At 36.1% G+C, this 23,837-nt stretch overlaps 4 protein-coding genes across 4 annotated transcripts; 3 read left to right on the top strand and 1 right to left on the bottom strand.

The window, feature by feature from the left end:
* Positions 1–1,926: 1,926 nt before the first annotated feature.
* Positions 1,927–4,281, top strand: LOC111009777 (Bax inhibitor-1 family protein). Its single transcript, XM_022282982.2, has 4 exons — positions 1,927–2,267; positions 3,154–3,267; positions 3,518–3,675; positions 3,838–4,281. The coding sequence occupies exons 1-4, from the start codon at positions 2,012–2,014 to the stop codon at positions 4,042–4,044; spliced, it is 735 nt and encodes a 244-aa protein (XP_022138674.1). The 5' UTR covers positions 1,927–2,011; the 3' UTR covers positions 4,045–4,281.
* Positions 4,282–5,631: 1,350 nt separating this feature from the next.
* On the bottom strand, positions 5,632–10,222 carry LOC111009776 (Mo25 family protein). The gene is made up of 11 exons (XM_022282981.2): positions 9,765–10,222; positions 9,431–9,595; positions 9,222–9,340; positions 8,867–8,941; positions 8,181–8,274; positions 8,020–8,079; positions 7,586–7,651; positions 7,398–7,496; positions 7,240–7,284; positions 6,077–6,179; positions 5,632–5,968 (listed from the first exon to the last, which is right to left on the bottom strand). The coding sequence occupies exons 1-11, from the start codon at positions 9,885–9,887 to the stop codon at positions 5,880–5,882; spliced, it is 1,038 nt and encodes a 345-aa protein (XP_022138673.1). The 5' UTR covers positions 9,888–10,222; the 3' UTR covers positions 5,632–5,879.
* Positions 10,223–10,515: 293 nt separating this feature from the next.
* LOC111009708 (F-box/RNI-like superfamily protein) lies at positions 10,516–16,643 on the top strand. The gene is made up of 8 exons (XM_022282894.2): positions 10,516–10,958; positions 11,682–11,906; positions 12,662–13,068; positions 13,355–13,540; positions 13,781–13,973; positions 14,547–14,623; positions 14,741–14,891; positions 16,054–16,643. Exons 1-8 carry the CDS (start codon positions 10,692–10,694, stop codon positions 16,348–16,350), a joined length of 1,803 nt encoding a protein of 600 aa, XP_022138586.2. The 5' UTR covers positions 10,516–10,691; the 3' UTR covers positions 16,351–16,643.
* A 1,011-nt stretch (positions 16,644–17,654) lies between these two features.
* LOC111009896 (clathrin adaptor complexes medium subunit family protein) lies at positions 17,655–23,041 on the top strand. The gene is given in 9 exon segments (XM_022283128.2): positions 17,655–17,844; positions 18,345–18,491; positions 19,187–19,495; positions 19,597–19,641; positions 19,643–19,875; positions 19,985–20,880; positions 21,594–21,650; positions 22,274–22,321; positions 22,649–23,041. Coding segments are annotated over 9 exon segments (1,875 nt in total). The 5' UTR covers positions 17,655–17,776; the 3' UTR covers positions 22,721–23,041.
* The last annotated feature ends 796 nt before the right edge of the window (positions 23,042–23,837 follow it).

Raw genomic sequence — 23,837 nt, forward strand, 5'->3', positions numbered from 1 at the left:
TTTTTTAGTACTACAAATGTGAGGATGAGAGATTGTATCTTCAACTTTTAGGGAAGGAACAAGATATCTTGACTGCTGAGCTCGTTGGTAACAAAGTCATTATTAGGTGTGGAAGAATCGATCAATTTTTAGTTATTAATATGAAGACAAAGTCTTTTGGACAGAAAATGACAGATTCCAAAAGTCAATTTAAGCTTTGGTCATCTTTTAAACATTGCATGGTTTTTAAGATTTTTAAGAAGCAAAATGGGTTGTAATAAACAAGTTGAATATTCATAGAAGACATTAAAAAAAAAAAGAAGTAGAACATTGATTGATTGATGACCATCACTAGAATGGAAAGGACATCCATCGTTTATAGACAAATGGTTTTCTATCTATGATATTAGGGATCGGCTTTACTATTTCTCATATTCTTTTAGTCAATTTATATTAAATGAGACGGGTTTCTCCCTAATTTTAAAAATTTTGTATTAATGAAGATGTTAATAAATTATTGATGTTTTCAGTTTTAAATGATGTCTCTAATAAATATGAAAGTTCAGAAATAAACGGGCTTAACAGCCTATGCCATGCCTAGCAACTCCCAACGATCAAGTTCAATCCTTTGTTTTCTCCAAGGGACATACCTATTAGTAAGAACGTGGAGCCTCATAGTATACGAAGTGTTGTGTTCGGACCCTTGGGTGAACTTAATAACGAAATCCCTTGATGTCTCTTGAGTTCAAGCTTTAGGCCGGCTCCCGATTATAGGGTTAAATGAAAGTTGAAGTGCTATCGATTCTGGGTTAAAAAAAAAACACTTGCTTGCACTCTTAAAAATGAAATTAAAATAGCTACCGAATTACCGATTGAATCACATTTAACTGATAGACTATCATAGTTTTTCTTGAAATAAAATTATATCAACTTGCATTTATGTGATGTTATCGTACGATATAAAAGGTGGGTCTCTACATTTTATAGGAGGGATGCATTGGAAGTCGTGACTCTACTACCTCGAGTGTTGTACTTGTCACTTCATGATTTTAAAACTATGCTGTGTCATGGACACATCCTCCTAATATTTGGGATACCACAAATGTCCAAACTGGAAAGAACCAATTGTTGCGCTGAATTTTACCCCAACACATTGTCAAAAATATTAATCAATTAAGTTAAATTTTACAAAAACTACAGACCTAATTTATTTCATGTAATTTCTTTCCAGTGGGATAATGGCATCTGTAATTTCTTATTATTTTTTTTCCCACACCATCGACATCTTAATGAAACTAATCATAGGTTAAAATAAAAGAATAAAAAAATCCTTTTATAAAGCAACAAAAATTCTAGGAAAATTCGATTTTTGATCAATTTTTAAAAATTCTATTTGACTAAAAAAAACTCTTATTGTGACACTTTTCATTATAATTTTTTACCCATTTTCATTTTGTAACTTTGTAAAATTAGTAAAATATCTTCATTAAAAAAAAACAAAATATTCCATAATTTTATTCCTTCAGCCTATCACCTTAAATCTCACACCCTCTTATCAATTTCGAATTTGAGTCTAATATAGAAAAAATTTAATATTTATTTTGAAAAATCAATTACCAAACGAAAGAAATTTCTAACTTTTTAATTTTAAGAATCTAATATCTAAAAAATCTATAAAAAAAATCCCAATTAACTTTGAGTTTCATCGATGGGCACTAAGCCACTAACCTGATAGAACGTGAAGCCCTTTAAAAATGTGCTACCGAATCAATCACCGTTGATTTATTGGAGATTATCTCGATCGTCGGGTCTACAAACCGACACTAACTTTTTCAAATCATCCAACGACCAGAAGGAGGCTGTGACGCTCAAGGGTCACAGGGCCGTCACTCGATCTAAACTCTGCACCAGTCGGCATTCTTATCGGTGGTGGTGGCTTATCGAGCCGGCAATAAATTGTTTTCACAAAGAATTTTCTCGAGAAAATCAGCGAGAAAATTTTCAACTATCGTGAAGAGCGAGATCGAGAGAGATGTACGGGTACACGGGCGTGAGTAGCAAGGGTGGAGAGGTAGACCTTGAATCAGGGGAGACCCTGTACCCAGGTTTGAGCTATGGCGAGAACCAGCTCCGATGGGGTTTCATTCGGAAGGTGTACGGAATCCTGGCGACGCAGATCGTGCTCACCACCATTGTTTCCTCCGTTACCGTCTTATACTCTCCCATCAACGATCTACTTCGGGGCAATTCTGGCCTTCTTCTGTTCCTCTGCTTCCTTCCCCTAATCTGTGAGTCAATCATTTCCGAATCACGAAACGTCCTGGTTTACTATGTGTGATCTGTGAATATATTTGTTAATCGGATCAATCTTGTCTTGTGGATGTTTCGTGCCTTTTTGAATGACGTTGATCGGGATTAGGGTTGTTGAATCGGTCGTTATTGTCACGATTATTTCTGCTTTTGAGCGGATGATCAATTTGGTATCCTGGTTGGATTCTTTTATTTCATCGAAAGAGTACTTTTCGACGCAATTGACTATTACTTTATTTTGAAGCACGATCAACTGTGACGAATCGGTTTCTAATGACCTTAAAAGTAGTTTCTTGATCGTGGATTCCATCATATATTTATAGCCTTTTTATCCCTTTTTTTGAGCCTGGAAATGCTTTGAATGGTTAGAACGATCACTGATGCTAACTTCATAAAATGTTTCACGACTTCATCCTTGGATTCCATTATTTGATCAAGGCTAATTATCTTGTTAAATTTATGATTGGCTGCACCATCTTTTGGATGACACATTGCCATCATGAACATAGATGAAGCTCAAACAGGGGGACTTTTTCATATCACATTCTAGTTACTTGCTCTATATGGTTCCGATAAATTACTATACCTATCCAGATCAATTCCTAGAAGGGGCTGTTTCTTAAGTAGTATAATTTATATCTTCTACTTTGCAATCCCTATTTCATCTTGTTTTTGCCCCTTCGTTTTTAATTCTCACCAATTAGGATTGGTTCCTGTAATTTCTTGGAGGCCCCTTTCTCTTTCAGGTTTTTCCCCCTTTCCAATAAGCTTTCTTTTTCTATGAACTATTTAATGTGAAGTATTTATTTCCTGAGTTGTTAACATCATAGTTCTATATCATTCAATAACTCCCAATCTTTGCAGTATTATGGCCCATGTACATCTATAGGCAGAAGCACCCTCTGAACCTCGTCTTCCTCGGACTTTTTACAACTACGCTTAGCCTCACAGTTGGCGTCAGCTGTGCTAACACTGACGGTAAGTTTTACTAGACACTACAGCTAAAATGTTCAGACTGCTTGTCGGTAATCCAAAATGATTCTATCATTACTGTATCTGCAATTCAATATGATTATATATATACATATATTTTATATCCGTGAGTGTCAGGCTAGCTTACGCACACCTCGACTAATCTCAACATATATATTTGCCTTGTTAATGATGTCACTGTGGTTAAATTAAATGTCTTGGTGAGAATATAAAAATTTTCTATTGGTGCTTGCAGGAAGGATTGTGCTTGAAGCGCTAATTTTGACCTCGGCAGTAGTTTCTTCCTTAACTGGGTACACCTTCTGGGCGTCGAAGAAGGGCAAGGACTTCAGCTATCTTGGACCATTTTTGTTTACTTCCCTAATGATCCTCCTCCTTACTAGCTTCATTCAGGTCATTTTCTGCCCCTTTGCTATTTCATAGTCAACAGCGGTTCTAGTTTTATGTATATCATTAGCTCTTCGTGGTTGGTACTAGAAGGCACATAAACTAAATTCAAAACCGAATCCTCATTGTCGTCCTTAAAAGTGTATGCTGTGTTGTTTTGTATTGTAGGCATTCTTCCCTCTTGGTCCTACTTCTACTGCCATTTACGGTGGAATCGGTGCGATTATTTTCTCGGGGTACATCATTTACGATACGGATAATCTGATCAAGCGCTTTACATATGACGAGTACATATGGGCTGCAATCACTCTCTATCTGGATATCCTGAACTTGTTCCTCACCATTTTGCGTATGCTGAGACAGGGAGACAATTAGTTGGACAAAGTTTTCTCTTGCTGAATTCGGGCTTCCGTGATTCTGTTGCTTATTATATATATGTTAAAAATAATTGTTTGTTAAAAAGTACATAATACTCTGAAGGACTTCGTGTTGGCTTCTAGTTTTATTCTCTGACTCGATGAAGTTTAATATTTTAGCCCAATTTGTGCACAGCTAAAATGTGTTATATTTATATGCTTTGTTTATAAATTGTCAAGCATATACTTCACTGAACTTGCTAGAATCCTGCTTCTTTGTTTCTTCGGAAATGGTCAATTGGCATCATGTTGAAACGCCTTTAGATGTTCATCGGTTGGTGTGCATAAAACTGAGAATTAAAAAAAATAAATAAATCAAATTGGATGTGAATGATCTGTTCGGATATTCTTCTTCAAATTTGAGTGTTGATTTCTTTTTTTAGTGGTATGATTATGTTGCTTGGATGGATCTTTATTGTTTTTATATATAAAGAAGATTATAAATCTATCGTTGAACAAAATTTGATATTTATTTGGCTCAAGCGTTTGAAAATTTGATGTTAACCAAAAAAAGAAGAGCTTAGTAGACTCGAGAGAACATTGAGCGTTTTGATAAAAGGTCTTATAAAGAAAAAATAAAAAATTAATAAGAATTATTTTACCAAGTTAAGAATTATTAATAATAATATTATGTCTATATAGTGATATATTAAATTTTAATATAATAAGTGTCAATGCACCTCCGAAGTCAGAAAAATATCATCAAACATGTGGCCAAAATGTCAATACCTTGGCCTATTCTCATCATAGCCTCCATTGGTGAATTCCAACTCATCAAATGGTCCATTTTCATTTTGGAGGTAGAGGAACAACAAAACTTCCTATTTTGGTCTTGGTGTAAATGTTATTATGCATCTTTTTCAACTTATACCTTAGAATGATCTTTTGATAAGTTGGACGGGTTTTTTTTATAGCTTTTCCCCTTTTGGGTGCTTCACTTATAGATTTTATCTTATTAATGAAATATGTGTTAATACACTAAGATACCACTAATCTTAGTGGACAATCGCTTGACTCTAGTAATTCCTAAGGTAGGTGACCATCATAGGATTTAAACTCATTCCCTCTTAATCATCCTAGTCCCTTTCGACCAACGAGTCACCCATAATGATTAGTAATCTTTCAAATATTGACTGGTGAATATACTAATTTATTTATTTTTATTTCCCAACACAGGAGGGTTCGAACCTAAATCCTAGGACGCAGATATACTTATTTATTCAATGGTCAAATTCATAATTGTGTTGGAATAAATCAATATAATTTGATAAAGACACATTTACTATTTTCTTTAGGTCAAAAATTCAAATCTTCACCAAGCACTAAAAGTAAGTCATTATCAAATTTGTAGTATTGAATTGATCTTTTCAGGAAATATTTTCTCAAGTCTAGTAAAGAGTCTTGATAAGCCATCACAGTCGGACAACTCACTAAATGAGACATTTGATCAAGTCATGAAGAGTATTGAGCAATTAATATTTTAGAGATGACCAAGAATTTTCTTTACTAAGAATGGGAATTTAACAAACGAATAAGCCGATCAAGATAGACCAAGCCAAAGAGATTCCAATGCAGCCATATACATCCGGAAAAGAAGTTGTCAAAAGTGCCTTCACACAATTGTAATTACAGACACCTTCAATTTGCAACAATATTGTTTCACAGTAAAGAAAATTATTTATACATTAATAACTTGTGCTTTGACAAATAATCAATACCTCGTGCATTTTAAATGCAAACTCACGCAACAGGCGTGGTTTCGGCAGGGAAAAATGCAATGGAGGAGAGGACGATTTAACGAGCAAGATGTTGCAAGCGCGAAACTCTTTCTATTTCCTTCATAATCAACTCCTTTTCTTCTTCAAACTGTTCGTCTTCCGCACCTGTGAAATCGGACCAAAGGATGAGTTCAACTAGCATATAGCATGTTTCTACAAGCCATTTAGAGCATAAAATGTGCGACTAGGATGCTGCCATTTTAAATTAAGAACCTTTCCCAGGAGAGAGGTTTTGAAGCAATTCCAGAAGCTTTTCATGGTTTTTCGCCAGAATAACTTTGATTTCGCGTGGCTTATTAGGATTAGCGACAAAAACCTGCAAAAGAATTGGACAAAGTGATCTAGATAATGAACTAATACCTAACGTCCTAAGCGAGATAAAAATGGAGGTCCAGAAGAACATTAAACAAACTCGACCAACAGGGTATCTCAAATTAAAATTCGATTTAACCGTATAAACCAATTGCCCTTCTTCATGTTTCAAGTATTTCCATTTGCTCGAAAACTTCAAAGTAGAAAAGTTTGAGAGAAAGGGCTTAGGATGTTTGAAAATACCCTCCAAATTCTAAATTGAAGCCTTTAAGTTGAAAAAATAACTCAAGAACTTTTAAAGTTCCTCAGAGCTAATCTTGGAGCCGGCAAAGCCTCTCAAGGAATTAGTAAGGGAGGGCCATGAACATTATGTAATGCGTGGGACTCTCAACTCTCAAGTAAAAAAAAAAAAAAAAAAAGAGTTTAAGCTCATTTAATAACCATTTCATTTTTTGTTTCTACTTTTGAAAATTATGCTGGTTTGCTCACAGTTTCTTTAATATGTTTTAATTTTTTTTTTTGAAATCCGTGTGTCCGGGCCAGCTTGCGCACACTTCGACTAATCACGGGTCAACCGCCTGACCCTACTACATTTGGTTGACAAGGTAACTCGTAGGATATTAAATCCTACGTAGGTGGCCACCATGGTTTAATATGTTTTCATATTTCTTAAAAATACATTTAAACACTTAACCAAATTAACCAAATTTCAAAAACAAAAAAAACAAATTTTTGAAAACTACTCTTTTTTAGTTTATATTTTGAAAACATTTTCAAAAAGCATATGCAGAACGAAGAAGTACATGGGTGAAAGGAGTGTTATCAAATTTAATTTTCAAAAAAAAAAAAACAACAAAAAACAAAACGATTATTGAATGGGACTTTGTCATTAATGCCACTACTGAACGAACTTTTTGAACTATCTTAAAGGAGCTGCAGCCGGCAGGTCGCTAGACCAGCAAGATGCAAAGAAAAGGCAACCATGATGGTAATAGACCCTCCAACAAGGTAACACTAACGATTAAGGGCATACCAAAGTTCAATAAAAGAGCAATATACAACACCTTGAATATGTGGAAAGCAGAAAGTTGGATGTTCTTGCTAGAATCCTGCTCAGATAAGCCAAAAATATGGAAAAAGCTTGAGCATCCATGCCAAATAATACTAGCACCAAGTGTTGGACATATTAGATGAACACAAAACATGGTATATTAGTCAATACCTTTAATAGAGTCATCATTACTTTCAAATTTCGAACCTCCAGGATGTAACGCTTCATTATTTTAGAGTTTGGAGATTCCAATAAGAATTCTGATAGAAGCTATAAAAAAAAAATTGTCATCAGAATATCTTATAGTTATGTATTTGGTCACATAAAAGGAGATTAAAAAAGCTGCAACGAGAATGAACCTTCAATGATTGTCTTCTAGTTACATAATTGGAAGATATTAGGAGTGTTTCATACCTGTCGAAGAACTGGAAAATATTCTCTCATTATATAAACACAAAAATGAAGTCATAAAAAATCAAATAACTGTGACTTTCTGGGAAATATTTCGGCATTAGGGAAAGATAAACTCAGAGAAACAAGTTAATTCTACCCTAGACAAGAAGGACCCTAAGCAATATTCATAGCTGTTGTTTACGTAACACTATAAAAGCTGTCCTTGAATTTCATCGCTTTTAATTAACATTGGGGCTAAACTGATACGTTTATGAAGGAATGAGGATGAAAAAAATGGAAGTATGAGGATCAAGACGTTTAAAGTGGCGAAATTTAGAGACTAAGTAAAGTTTAACCTAGTATACATATAAAATGGTCAAAAGGAAAGAAGCAAACATACCTCATTGTATTGGGCATTCAAGAAGTCAGAAACTATATTTTCATGTTTGGTAAGTAGGTCCTGCCAGAAATCACTTGTTTCAAGTTTGACTATGCATATCAAATCTAACACATTTTGCATTATGAAAAAAGAAAATATAATATCAGCAACGTATGTCTGACCTTAAAAGTAGAAAATGCATCCGAAGAAACATCAAAATTCGGTAACTCCACAAACTTGAAGAACAATTCAAAACTTGCAGACTCCAATATGTATCTGAGAAATCACTACAAAATAAACTGTGAAGAAGTGAACTTGACTCTTAGAAACGTAAATGTGAACTTTCTCATCTACTAGTGAGAGTCTCACGGACAACAATTTGTAATGATTGGAAAATCACACTGTTAAGTTCTCTAAACAATGTCATATGTGTAACCTTATTCATATTACATTCAGTTGAAATTCAGAAGGTCAAACATTCTAAAAGTTGGGCATGTATCCAAAACAGTTATTTTTATATTCCAAATAAGGATCAAAGTCAAAAGGGTTTAAGAGTCATGAAAACATAAGAGCTTCTCTTATGCAATTACGTTATGGATTATTAAATATGAAGAATGAAGGAATATCAATAGTTAATGCCAAATAATTCAAGGTGAAAACTGTCAAATGTGTAAACATGAGGTTCCTAGACTGTGCTAGTATGGCCATAATATGAGCAACAAGTCTTTCCAACTCCATAATTGCATAATACTCTTAGTAATATTGTCACTTCTCTGCATTTTAGATTTGCCTTTCATATATTTCAAAGTAGACTTTAGCACAGTATTGAAACCTTGACAGTCAATGCGAAAAAGAACACAAATCTTACTTTGCGAGTGTTGGGAATTTGATACATTCCCTCAACATATTTCCACAGTTCACGGCAATTTCCTTGTTGTCATAGCTGCGTGTAACAAGTATAAGGGAAAGCAGTAAGCAGAGAGCAAATGGTAGTATTGAATTTGTAGAAAACATACCAGGTATTCAGGTAATGAAAACATCTAAGAAATCATATAAATGGTATAAGTTCGTTAGTTAAATAAATCTGTCAACATAATCATCCCATTCTCTACAACAAAAAGCATTACTTTTGCAACTCTGTACCTCCCTATTCAGCAGAATAAAAGATTCATGACTTGGACACAGATATCAACTAATACAGGAAGTTATATTCTTAAACTTACCACACGACGAGAAAGTCTAACAACTCAAAATGGTTCTCGATGTACTGTACACAGCAATAAGTGGAGTCAACATTTTGTTTCAACAATATGGACCAACAATGGACGAGGTCCTTTCTTGCCTACATTAAAAAGCATTGTCAATCTGAAGACTGATTAAGATGTACGTTCTGCCAGGCGATCAACTGCGAGAATTGTAAGATATAACTTACTTCCCATCCCAGGACAGGCAATTTGTGAATTAGAAGATCAATAACACCCTCTTTACAAATCTCCTGCGTTAGCTGCAAAACTTGATCCGCATTGGGCTCAACCTCCGCGTCCCCAATGAGCATACATCTCATAGTTACGAAGTTCTTCTCAACTTCTTCCATAGCCTGCGGTAAAGGATGATTTATATGTTTAAAAAACCTCCAATTTGGAGAGGAAGCAACCCGATCAAACAATTCCCATAAACCTAAAGAACAACACCAGATCATCCCCAACCGGAAATTCCATTTGAAAACGTGCTGAAACAGTAAGCGAATTCGAGGATATGAGACTAACCTTCTCGAGAGCTTTAACTTCCACAACGGTTTTGGTATCCAGGGCCATAAGGCTGTCCTTGATGGCTTTTGCCACCTCCTGAGGGGTTTTAGGCCTCGATGGCTTGAAGAATGAGAACGACATGATCTATAGCCCAGATCAAGCTCCTCCCGTCGTTCCAAACTTTTGCCCTAGCGATCTTCTGTGAATTATTCAGACTTTGCAGAAGCGCAACGAATCGCTGACAAGCATAAGCGCCGGTGGCCGGATTCCTCCTCTTCCTCCTTAAGATTCTCTGTTATTCCGTACTCAATTGTTGTGATCGTGTAAAAATCTGACGGAATCTTCCACCAAACATTCACATTTTTATCAAATCCAGGAGAAAAAATCGTCGCGTTATTGTTCCCACGTATGGCGTATGCTTACGAAATCTACGATGGAACTGAACGAGAGAAGAACAATGCGGACTGTTTGGTTTGTGAAATTAGATGATCCTACCATGGATAGAAACAGCCTCCTCTACTTCTCCCGATTTGAAGCGACGTCGTTTTGTCTTATGATTCGTTTTCCTTATTGCGATATGTCGGATTGACCTAACGATTGTCGTCCTCTGTTTTCTACTTTTCTCTCTATTTTTTAAATGCAGTTTAAAATTGATAAACAAATATAAATAATTTCAGGTAGAGAATTCCAAAATGGGATCAAATGAAAGTTTACGAGGCGAGGACACGTGGACACATGGCTTGCATGGCAGTTATCAAGAGAGACGAGGGGTATTATGGTAAATCACTCCTTTCCTTCTCCAGCCAAACCGCCGACTCCACCGATCCCCCAACTATAAAGGCTTCCCTCCGGTTTCCCTCCCCGATATTTCTGCTTCTCTCTGATGCTTTCGAATTTCGCTCTCAATTTTCACCGGCGAGGAGATTGAAAGATTATCCATACACAATGCGAGGCCATGATTGGATCAATACGGCGCTACCCGATGAGCTGATCGTTGAGATCTTTCGATGCCTCGATTCGAAGCTGAGTCGCGACGCTTGTTCCCTCGTCTGCAGGCGTTGGCTGAAGCTCGAGCGCCTCAGCCGGACCACTCTTCGAATCGGCGCTACTGGTAGCCCCGACCTCTTTGTTCAGCTTCTTGCTCCCCGTTTCGTCAATGTAAAGAATGTCCACATTGACGAGCGCTTAGCGATTTCTCTCCCCCATCATCCAGTAAGCCATCAATTTTTACTTCAATTGCTTAATTGAAATTTCTTTGGTTTTATGGACGATGCTGTTCTCAGTTCGATGATTTTAGAATTGGAATTTTCGTGAGGATTTGATTTTACGTTTATCTTATGTGTAATTGAAGAGTTTGACTCGCTTATCGAGTTCTCTGGAGAGTGAACTAGAATTTGAGAACGTCTTTGTTGGGGGATGGTGGGTGAATTTAAGTCAGAGGATAAGAGAAAAGTAATTGTCAGAGTTGTTCAATGTTACATGGATGACTGTACGCGTTCGATTTAGGTCAATCTATCCCTTTATGCTGGAGAGCTCAGGAAACAGTCTTATACAGGGAAGTGAAATTCATAATTAAGTTGCGTGAGTCAAAACTTTAAAGTTTTGATTTCACTGAGAGCTAGGTGTGGCGTTTTCTATTTCTCAGGTGATGGTTCTTGTTGCGGCAAGGTCTGCAAAGTTTGCGCCTGCTGAGTTTGAATATCTTTTTATCTACTTTATTTTGTGGCTTGAGTTTGAATATTTTGTTGGTTGAGTTTTGGATGATACATTAATTTATTTTTTGAGTAGTTTTTTAGCTTGATTTTGAGGAGGATATTACTTTCACTGATTGTTCAAGTTCAGGATTTAATTTGGTGAAATTAAAATTTTAAGTGTCAAAGTGAATCAGAGCATTTTAAATCTTTCGTCAGAATTTTATAGGAAATGTATATGCAGGGAAGAAGACGTCGCAATGAGTCTAAACCACACCGTGCAACTGATGGTACTGGGTCTGAAGGTGTGCTGGAGTCTTCTTGTCTGTCAGATGCTGGGCTAATTGCTCTCTCTGTAGGTTTTCCAAACCTTGCGAAACTGAGCTTAATTTGGTGCTCTAATATTTCAAGTCAGGGTTTGACATCCCTTGCTGAGAAGTGTAGATTTTTGAAGTCGCTGGATCTACAGGTAACTCTCCGCTTAGTTTTATATTTAAGGAAGAAAAATCCATAGATCAATGGAACATGAACTTTTTGTAGAATTGATGACCTGAATACACTTAAAGATCCTTTTTCTCATTTTTAAAACACTTAGTATGGAAGTTTCCAGATAATTGAAAATTCTGTCCTTGGTCTAATTCTGCTGCCAACCTACTGCATTCAGTAATTATCTTTGTGGAACTCATTTCTTGTGGTAGGCATGTTGTGTCCTTTTTTTTTCCCTTTTTCTTTTAGTCTTCTTGTTTTTCGTAACTGTGGGTGCCCATGCTGGGTTACATGTAAACATTTGGTGACAGAAAACACATACATATTTAATATACTTGATAGGGGGGTGGGCATCATGGCTTGGCAAGTCCATGTCCTTACATCTAGTCGTTTGGATATCCAAATGGCTTCAGAAAAGGCAAATGGCACAAGCTGCTTATACATGATAGCTGAGTAGGCAATATATAAGCATACCAGCAGAATGTTCCTGAGTCAGGCTTTTGACTGGAATTTTGTAACGAGATGGGCTTTCTTCAGCTGGAATTGCTAGCTGAAGTCTAGCTTGGCTGAACTGGAATTTATTTTAGGATTTCCTAATTCCTGTGTCATGAGGCTTCTATCAATAATAATCATAGCTTCACTAATACCTTGCACCCATGCTTCTTTGTCTCAAGGTTACTTGCAATACAGGTCAATGTCCTTTTTGAGAAGTATTTATTCAACTCTGATATTTTCCAGGGTTGTTATGTTGGGGACAGAGGTGTAGCTGCAGTTGGGGAATTCTGTAAACAACTTGAAGATGTAAATTTGCGTTTTTGTGAAGGGTTAACTGATACTGGTTTGGTTGAATTGGCCCACGGTTGTGGGAAATCATTGAAAACATTTGGTATTGCAGCTTGTGCCAAAATAACGGATATCTCATTAGAAGCTGTTGGTATGCACTGTAAATATCTGGAGTCCTTAGCGCTAGATTCTGAAGTCATCCACAACAAGGGGGTGCTTTCTGTAGCCCAAGGATGCCCACTTTTGAAAGTTTTGAAGCTACAGTGTACAAATGTCACAGATGAAGCTTTGGTGTCTGTAGGCTCTTTATGTCCTTCTCTGGAATTATTGGCTTTATACAGCTTTCAGGAATTCACAGACAAGTAAGTAAGATTCTTTTATAAGAAATAAGCCCTGCCACCCCCCCACAAGAGAGAGAGAGAGAGAGAGAAAGAGAGGAGGATGACCTCATTTTTTTGATGTTCTATTACCCTTTACTGAGCAAGCAGCGGATTATTTGAAGGCAATGGAATTTGGGTTTTTTTCCCTCTTGATCTAAAATAGGGATAATATGCATATTAATGGTTGACAGGTACCAACACCAGGAAGAATCTCGATCTCAGTATTATTCATTTATTTTTACCGACCCAAATTTTTCTAATGATTCAGGGGTTTACGTGCCATTGGAGTAGGCTGCAAGAAGTTGAAGAATCTCACCTTGAGTGATTGCTATTTCCTGAGCGATATAGGCTTGGAAGCAGTTGCTGCTGGCTGTAAGGGACTAACACATCTTGAAGTTAATGGCTGCCACAACATTGGAACCATGGGACTTGAATCCATTGGAAAATCTTGCCCGTATTATTTCTTTTCAACTTCTTCTGACTATCTATCTAGAGTAAACATATGAATTTGTCTAGAATTCTTATCTGCAATACTTGCATTACCCTATTTGCTAGGGGGCTTTTTGTGGAACTATTCTTGTTTTATATGGTCATCAGGGCTCACTTCTGTTTAACCACAATTATTCTTCCCCTAGTGACTATCTGTTCTTTGATGTTTTTTATTGAATCTGTCTTCATTGTTCCCCTTTTTCAGCCAGCTCACTGAATTAGCTTTGCTGTACTGCCAAAAGATTGTGAACTCTGGTCTTCTTGGAATTGGTCAAAGTTGCAAGTTCTTACAGGCACTCCACTTGGTAGATTGCTCGAGAATCGGAGATGAAGCAATATGTGGTATAGCCAAAGGATGCAAAAATTTGAAGAAACTCCATATTCGTCGATGTTATGAGGTCTTCATACCTCTCTTGTTTGTATACTGCATCAATAATATCTAATGATTATTACATCTCATAGTTTTTGCATCAAGGACCAGTCTTTTTTTTTTTTTAATAATTTCATTTTAGTCTGATTTATGTTCTTAGCAACATGGCTGGATTTAGTTCAGCAGGATGGCTAACCGAATTCCTTCTCTTTTTGAAAAAGAGAAATGAAGAAACATTACTATCATCCTTAATATTCTCTCAGTCGTCATACATTGCAAATTTTGAGTTTGTATATAATAGTAGAAAGAAACATTACTATCATCCTTAGTTGATTGTTGGCTTTCAGACGTCATAGAATTTGATTCGTATCAAATCCTTTTCATTTTTCTCAATGAAATTTGATTTTCATCCCTATTTATGTCTTGATCTGGTATTGTACGATATAACTATGAATACTATTTGTTAGGAACCATTGACCGTCCTCCAACTTCGTAAAACAAGTTGTATGCGGTTGGGTTTTATCAATCTGCATTGATTATTTACATTCTAGTGGGAAGCAAGAAGAATAACTATTAATGATTTTTTTTTTTTTTGAGATAGATTGGAAATGCAGGAGTCATAGCTATTGGGGAGAATTGCAAGTCCCTCACGGATCTGAGCCTCAGATTTTGCGACAGGTATGCTACCTTCTTACACAAAAAGAAGAGAGAGGGTAAAAAAGAAGAGAGAGGGAGGAAAAGGAAAAACAATTTTCCTGGGAATTTTTCCTCAAACCTTTTTTTTTTTAATCTCAGGGTTGGTGATGAGGCCCTTATCGCCATTGGCAAGGGTTGTTCCCTTCATCAGCTCAATGTTAGTGGGTGCCACCGTATTGGCGATGCTGGAATTGCAGCCATTGCTAGAGGTTGTCCTCAGTTGAGTTACTTGGATGTGAGCGTTCTTGAGGTATGTCCCTCTATTTATCTCTCTTAAGGTGGGATAGGAGATTAACTTTTCAGATAATGTGCTTTATATAATGCATCATATATTTGGCAGCAATTTCTCCTTTCCACTTGGCCTCTGAACTAAAGCTTCTCGAGTGCTAGAATTACAATGTTACACATTGATTTCATTAAAACTGGATGTACAGAAAGAACTTTGTCCTAAAAAATGCTCAAATATCTCACAAGAAAATTTCCTCAGCCACTCGCACCCTAACATATTTCTCTTTGAGAGAATATTTTTGGTTGAGATAACAGATCATTTTGTGTATGGTTCAACCCTGTTCCCATCTTTTATCAAAACCCATCCATATGCTGGTATGGTTATTTGTAAGGTATCTTCCTTACAAGTTCTTAGTATTCAAAAACGAAAATGCCCCAAGGCTTACAGCTACCAGCCAAGCCCTCAGCCAGTCCGAGAGGGCTGGGGTCTCTCCCTAATTACCAACGCTATTCCTTACACCAAAAACAGCCTACCCTAATACCGACCCGACCCCCCTCAACCTCCGTACTACCCACTCCTAATTGCTATGGGATATCCCCCGTCTACCCCTCCTAGAATAAATATTAATAATCGGGGTCTGACATTATTATTTAAGATTGATGCAAGCAGTATGTTTATTGGTCGAAGTGCAAGAAAAAATCCGTACTCATAAGGTCATAATCTACTCGTACATACATTCCCTGATTTCATAGTCTGTTTTGGAAAATTTTCAGTTAACTAAGTGTCCTTTTGTTAAGGTTCTTCTTGTTTTTTTTTTTTTTTGTTTCTTACTCCTGTTTCTTATCTCTTCTAGTGTCTGGTAATTGCTTAAAAAATATTAAAAACTGTTTGATAACTATTTTTTAAAATTTTAAATCCTTTTATCTTATATTTATTTTTTTAATATTTATTATACATTTTATAAGTCGTGATAAAATAATATTTTTATTGAGGTCTAGTACTACAAATAGGAGCGGGAAACTTGGTTTCGCTAATTTTTGTAAAGTTCTGAGAACATTCCAAAACGAAAAACAGGAACAGGAACAGTGAACAATTGCTTATTTTTTCTCAAAACCTGAAGGAACATTACCAAACATATCTTAAAATTTTATCTTCAACCCAACATATTTTATGTTCTTGACAGTACTTGGGGGATATGGCACTGGCTGAGTTAGGGGAGGGCTGCCCCTTGCTCAAGGATATAGTATTGTCCCACTGTCACCAGATAACAGATGCGGGTTTAACACATTTGGTGAAGAGATGCAGCATGCTCGAATCGTGTCATATGGTTTATTGTCCCGGCATCACCGCAGCGGGGGTCGCCACTGTCGTTTCTAGCTGCCCAAGCATAAAGAAAGTTCTGGTTGAGAAGTGGAAGGTGAGCGAGAGAACAAAACGACGTGCAGGCTCTGTCATTTCCTACCTCTGCGTGGACCTCTAGATCGCCTTCTCGACACTGTGTTCGTGGTCATAAGGTCGAGTAACATATAACCTTACCCCAGTAAATCAATCCAGAATTCGATCGGTTTTGCTTTTCAGTTGCCATTAGTGGTGGTTTGAAGTTGAACCTTTTGTTGAAATGCTAAGATCTTGTAATGAATGAACAAGTCCTCATTTGTTTTTATTATGCTATATTTGGGGGGACGTGCACAAATATGAATTAACATAGTTTAATGGTGTATAGAACATAATCATGCAACAGTTCTAATGTGAATTGAAGAAAAATTCCACTCATTTTAGCTATTAAAAAGAAAGCTATTCTATCCTCTGTATTTATTACAAAAAGGCATTAATATACTATAACTAATGTTTTACACTACTTTCTATTTGTTTACTAGAATTTTGATTGATAATTTATTTTTAAAAATTGAAAAAATATTAATGGGTTAGTCTAGTGGTCTAAAAAGGTCCGTTATAGTGTTTTTTTTTTAAAGTAATTATAGTGTCTACCTACTTAAGATTAATATCGGCATATATACAATTATACAATTTTTTACACGCTGTTATTTAAAATTGGCACACTAGCATTTCAAAATCTATTAAGAAGTCGAACTAGTTAATTAAATCAAAATCTAATTAAAAGAAGTCCAACGAGTTAATTAAAAGAAGTTTATGGTAGGTAATTAAAAGAAAGTTGATTGTAGTCAATTTGTAATTTTGTTGTTAAGGACCATCTGAATTTAATTGTCAAAATTCAGGGAAGTTATTTATAAACAATTATCACGAGGGTAGTGCTTTTTATCTTACATAGACTTATGGACATTTTGGACATTTTTTGGTGGTTAGACAATACTATTTCACTTTCGTTATGTAGCATAAATTAGATATTTTCTTCTACCATTTGATTTTATAGATGAGATTGTGGCCAAGATTCAATATTTTATAATTAAAATTGAATTTTATTTTAATATATTAAGTTTAATTTTTGAAAATCATATCAACGTTACTACTTTTAGTAGCACAACAAATGTAGGGATAAGAGATTGAATTCACGATTTTTTTAAGAACAAAAAAAGACATTCAATTGTTGAACTATGCTCAAGATTGAATTCGATAAAATTAAAGTCTAGTCTCTATTTTTCTTTAGTAGATTAAGTTCTTAGGTTATAATTGATTAATTCAATTTAAGTTTGGCGGCAAAAAAATAGAGTTTTCCTCCAAAATAATATAGTTTAAAATTGATTTTTTTTTAAATTTTATTTTGCAAAATATATTTTGGAATGAATTTACCCGTACCAAGGCTTCCAATGAATGAATTTGCCAGTTCCAACACCAATAGACAGCACCGCTTCCCAGTCGTCCTCATCCATCCTTCAAGGCATTCCCTGAACCGGTAGTTATTGAGAATCCGTCGCGGAGAAGAAGCCATGCCTGATGGTTGCAGCATCAGAGCCATATGGATCTTCAGCAACTTCGACGCCGTTATTTTCTCCAGGTTACCTTCTGCTCATCTGAGTTTCCTTGAGCGCGCGAACAAGGATTCGTGTTGTTTTGATGTTTTCTTCTCTCTCAATTTGATTCTTTACTTTCCGTAGCTTCGCAATTGAATAGCTCGATCTTTTCTTTCTTTTCATCACACCAGAGTTCACCCGTTTGTTTGTTTGTTTTCGAACTAGCGATGCTTGCTCGTATAGCGAATCATCGTTTCTTCTTTCTATTGAATCGTACTTCGACAAACAGAGAATTATTTCCTCGTCGGTGACTAGTTTTTCATTTCGATGTTTCTGGTGGATCTTTTTTGGTGAGGCATTTCAGAGGAGAACTGAATACGAGAAACATTGCTGTAAGGCTAAGAATGTGGTTGTATGTTCAATAATGCTGGTTTCTTCATAGTTCAGTAGCATTGTATTCGAATTTCACATTCAGTTGACTCTCTAAATCCTTTCTCGACACGAGAACTTGAAAATGCGGTTTGATATCGGCTCTACTTTTCAGGAGGTTTCCAGTGGTGGAGAGGCGGTGGCGAACAGCATGCAAGACTCAGAATGATCAATGTATTTCAGATGACCTTACATCGAGCGTATCTCCGATACTTCCTAATGATTCAGAGTTAGCTGCTGCGCTTGTTGAGAGAAAGAAGAGGTTAGTTGAGATTGTTATGACTTCCAGTCAGATTTATATTTTTCGCGTTCAAAATTTCGTTAGGAAATTATTTCGTCCTCACTTTCTAATTATTCAACGGCCTAGTTGTAGTGCGCTAGTTTTTAGTGTCTTCATTGTGATGCACGTCAAATTTAATATCAATCTATCACCTACAGTAGGTTTTCTGGTGTTGCTGATTTTAGGATATAGTAAATACAAATCCTTGTCATCACTTAGTGTTCTGTCACCACGAAATGTAATATAAATCTATCACTCACAGTTAGTTGTATTGGTGATTTCAGGATATACTATATATACAAGCTTTTGTCGTCACTGTATGGTGTGAAGTATGATTTTGTTCTCATGAGTCTTTGTCATCACTAAATGTGATATCAATCTACCACTTACAGTAGATTTGCTGGTGTTTCTGGCTTCACGATATAGTAAATACAAGTCTTTCATGTCTAAAGTACATGGCGTGATCTATAGTTGCTTTTGACGAAGGCTTAACGTGAATCAGATTTATGGAAATATGCTGTTGTTAATTGTTGTTCCTGAAAATTTCAGAAAAAGGATTTGTAGTCATAAATGATAATCTGTTTCTTCTCATGTTTGCTCAAATGTGACGAGTGCTTGGTACTTCCCTTTCATCCTCGTCTCTCTTCATTGCTATCAATTTTTCCATCTTTGTACAGAGAGGGATCTGCCCATGGGTTTAGAATTCGCATTGTTCAGTCATCTGAAGGAACTGATTCTTGGGTCGACGACCCTATTACCCGATATATCATAGGCTTTCATGTGAAGAAAGAAGAAGGGGATAGTATCTTTATATGGCCACTAAAATTGCACATAAAGAATTATTATTCCATTCTTGTGTTGCCATTAGTTGAACCGAAGCACGTAAAACAATATGCAAGTTTGGGCAGAAGATCTGATTGAAGAAGTGCCATTGGAACAGAAAGTTCTTTATCTTCCCTCCTGCTTGATCTTCCTTCCATCACAGGGTACGGTAAGTTGTTTACTCTTTTTTATTAGGAGTGAAATAGCAAGTCTAGGATTTCATAGAACCCGAAGAGTACCAGTTTTGTTATCATTATTCTACTAGCGCATTCATGGTTGCGCTTGCTATTGGCGATGTAATCACTGGTGATGGTTGAACCTGATGTCCTTGTCAGTGCATCTCCGTCTGTAGGAGGGTTATTGGATTCATTAACAGGCAGCATAGGAATATCAGGAATCTCTTCCAGGGCAAAACCTGTAGCTTCTCCGAGCCCATCTCCCCTTCCTTCTAGCAACACTGCAGCAGGAGCTCTTAATTCAGATGCCCCTAGGCTTTTGGATAAAGATGCACTTAGGACTTCCATAAGCAGTTCAATGCCCTTTGGTTGGTATTTGGTATTACTCTATATCACTTTTTTTAAGAAAATGTTTCTTTGTTGGTGAATATTCATGTACCTGACTGGTTTTTTTCTTGCTTGCTAATTTTATGCTAGGAACACCCTTGGACCTAATCTATACCAATATATTTTCTATCAAAGTAAATGGTTTTTCTTCATCGGATCTGCCTCCTGCTGTTCTTAAACAGCCAGCATGGAAGCCATATCTATATAAAGGGAAGCAACGAGTGATACTTACTATTCATGAGGTCATTAATGCAGCTATGTATGACAGGGATGAAATTCCAGATAAAATAGCAGTTTCTGGTCAAATAAATCGTCGAGCTGAATTAGAAGGGTTGCCTGATGTTTCGTTTCCCCTGGCACGGTTGAATACAGCTCGTGTTGAGGGTTTATCATTCCATCCTTGTGCCCAAGTTCCTGAACATGGCATAGATAAGCAAGCTGTGATGTTTTCTCCCCCGCTTGGTAATTTTTTTTTAATGCGTTATCAGGCAATATGTGCTTCCGGACCTCCTGTTAAAGGATTTTACCAATTGTCCATGGTCTCTGAGGACAAAGGTGCTTTTTTGTTTAAGTTGTGCTTGATGGAAGGTTATAAAGCTCCTCTATCTATGGAATTTTGTACTGTGTTTATGCCTTTCCCTAGAAGAAGGATTATATCTTTTGATGGAACTCCTTCAATTGGAGCAGTTTCAACTACCGAGCATTCAGTTGAATGGAAAATTTTAACAAGTGGACGAGGGCTCTTGGGTAAAAGTATTGAGGCAACTTTTCCTGGAACAATTAGATTTGCACCATGGCAAATCCAAAGATTGCATTCTTCAAGTTCTGTCTCTGCTAGTGTAGAGGAAGTAGATAGTGATGTTAAGACTGAAAGTGCAAGCAATGTTGTCAATATTGAGGAGTTTTTAATGGAGAAAATGAATAAGGATCTTCCTCCAGTCGAACTAGAGGAGCCATTTTGCTGGCAGGCATACAATTATGCCAAGGTAAACTCTTTTTCTGCACTAGTAAGCATGGCATCTGAATTTTGCCATAAGGTTATCGTGCTGTAATTCTCCTGTTAAGTTGAATGACCTCATGCTTCCTATCATTATTCTGCAACGTTAGAAATTAGAATGTTGTAATTCCTACACCTCTACCCCAGATGAGCGTTTCAAAGAGTTCAATAACAAACTAACTCGAAATGGTGAGAAGGTTGAATTCGTGCAAGTATTAAACATGGTTTTGAAAATTTGTTCTCCACATCTGTTCATAAGTTTCTCGCATGATCAAAGTCTTGTAGCAGCATCAATTCCAATCCACCATGGATATAGCTTGGATGCCATGACATGAAACCTTCTGCATCTTCTTCTTGCTTTTTGCTCATGTTAAGAATCAAGGTTATCATAAAATGATTTTCATATGATAATTGGTAAACGAGGCGTATATACTTTGTGAAATGTCTCCCATATCTGTGCTTGTCTGATGGTACGTTGGCAATTTTTCTCTGCTCATATGGAAGTTCTGTTCACGAGGGAGCTGCTATGCGTGATCATTGATATTCTTCTTATGTTGTTTCCTGTATGTTCAAAAGGCATCCCAATGCACATGCTGTAAATGGGAAAGCCCATATTTAAGACTAAGGTGTCATGATTTGATGGTTGGCTGTTACTAATTTGATCGTTTGAAATGCTGACCTTTTTTGGATTCTAATCCTCAGGTATTGTTCAAGATTTTAGGGGTATCATCGTCAGGAATATCTATTGATCCCAAATCTGTGAGTTTCTGATTGCTCTTTGCATATTTCATTCTGGTTTAGTAAGCTAAGCCCCTCCTAGTGCCAGCCTTCATGGCTGTCAGTCTCATGCATTCGCCAGTCCATATAGATATTGAGTCAGTATGGTTTCTTTTAGATATAGGTTGACTTACATGAAGCTTCTTTCTCCAACACATGGAACTTGCTTTGTCCCTATATATTACCATTTCCTTCTTTTATTTATTTATTTGTTTACATTTGCAGCATTCTTTTACAATCATACGTTTACATCATTTGCTGAGACTCTTGAATCTCTGCTCATTCTTATTCATTGCGTTGCTAATTCCACTACATAAGGTTACTTGCCGAGGAAGTGCAATTAGTTTTTGTCTCTAGAGTAATTGACTTGTACAATAGTTTTTCCCCATTTCCATTCATCCTCCCATTACAACTCTAGGTCTATCCAAGTTCAATTTTTGAAAATCCCTTTGCACCTCTCCACAAGACTAATTAACTCTTCAACCGTTGTATTTTCCCCTCTTTTTCTCATAGATAGCTTGCTTTTTGTTTGCCGTTTATGTCATATATCGGAAGAACTAAAAACATCTGTTCATTAACTCTTTTAAATGTTTATGCTCGTTCAGGTCAGCATTTATCCAGCCGTTAAAGCTCCAGTGGAATTTTCGACCCAGGTTCGTAATCCTACTTCTGTGCTCTACATTTAGGTATAGTACTAGATTCATATGGTAAAAAATAATAATAAAAAAAAATTATGAAATGTTTTTTTTCTCTTTGTTCTACAACTCCGTGTATAAGTTTTTATGCGTTACATAGTGCACATCTTCTACAATGGTCAAATTAGAAACCTTTCACTTTAAACGTGCAAAAAATTTAGAACTATGTCCCATAATGAAACGAAAAGCACTCGTTGTCTGTTTGCTATAATATTGTCGGATTCCTTTTTATTGAGTTTCTAAATTAAAATTTTGACCTATTCATTCCATTATCTAAACAAACAGGTAACTTCGGGGGATTATATTTTGTGGAACACCTTGGATAAGTGTCCATCTGTTGCCTCAGAAAAATCATAGCTGGTAAATGCCACAACTCGAAAACAAATATATGTCGCGATTTTCAGTGGCAACCGCTCTATTGCTACTGGTTATTTTATCTAAAGACTTATACTATTTTATCCCAATCAGCGAACTGATTGCTGCAGATTAGCCTACGGGTGAGCAGAATTTTGCCCATCGCTCTGTTACACAATTCTCAATTGTACTTAACATTCTCAGATCTTAATTTTATTATAAACGTGTAGCGTAAAATTATAAGTTCTTGTTGAAGACTGCCATTGATTTGCTTTTGAGATTTACCAGAATGCTTACTATTTTAGAAGAGACTGCTTCCATTTATTGTTGTGGCTCTTGTTCAGATTTCTGATGTTCTGATTTGTTATTTATTTTTGAAGTTCTGATTTGTTATTTTATTGTCTATATATTTTGATAGAAAAATTATGCTCTTGAAAAAGAGACGACAACCCAATTCGTGGCCGGAGTTGGGTTCAAAGCGCGCGTCGACAATTCCAATTGGTGAGTGCTTGAAATTGTCTCCATGCACACACCTTATGGGAGGAGTAAAATTACCACTTTGTCCCCGTTATCTTTTGGGTCATGCATTTTAGTGATAGTATTGGCCTTAAATAATTGCAAATTGCATCTATTCATTCCAAGTTTTACAAATTATACCCTTTTTTCTTTTTAAAATTATGTTGAAAACTTCTCTAGTATGCTAAAATTTATGTCACTTTTTTCTTTTGATTTTTACGGTGGAGATTTGAACTTTTTACTTCTAAAAGATGTTTTATAATGTTTTAATCAATTGAGTTGTATTCAGATTGATTGTTAACCAAGGTCTCGTTTGATAATGATTTTGTTTTTTTGTTTTTTGTTTTCATAAATTATACTTGTCTTCTCACTATTTTTTTGGTTTATTTTTTACCTTTCTTCCCAATATATTTGAATCTTTAGCCTTTTTTTTTAGAACAAGTTTTTGTAAATTACTCTCTTTTTGTTCAAAATTTAAGCTAAATAAAATGTTTTTATCATGTCATAACAAGATAAAGGACTACATGTGGAAGCAGTGATATAAATTTAATTTTTAAAAACAAAATGGTTATAAAAAAAGGTTCTAAGCAGAACTAAAAATTGA

The sequence above is a fragment of the Momordica charantia genome (assembly GCF_013281855.1).
Source record: "Momordica charantia cultivar OHB3-1 chromosome 7 unlocalized genomic scaffold, Mcharantia_2.0 BLBB01000007.1, whole genome shotgun sequence".
Classification (NCBI taxonomy): domain Eukaryota; kingdom Viridiplantae; phylum Streptophyta; class Magnoliopsida; order Cucurbitales; family Cucurbitaceae; genus Momordica; species Momordica charantia.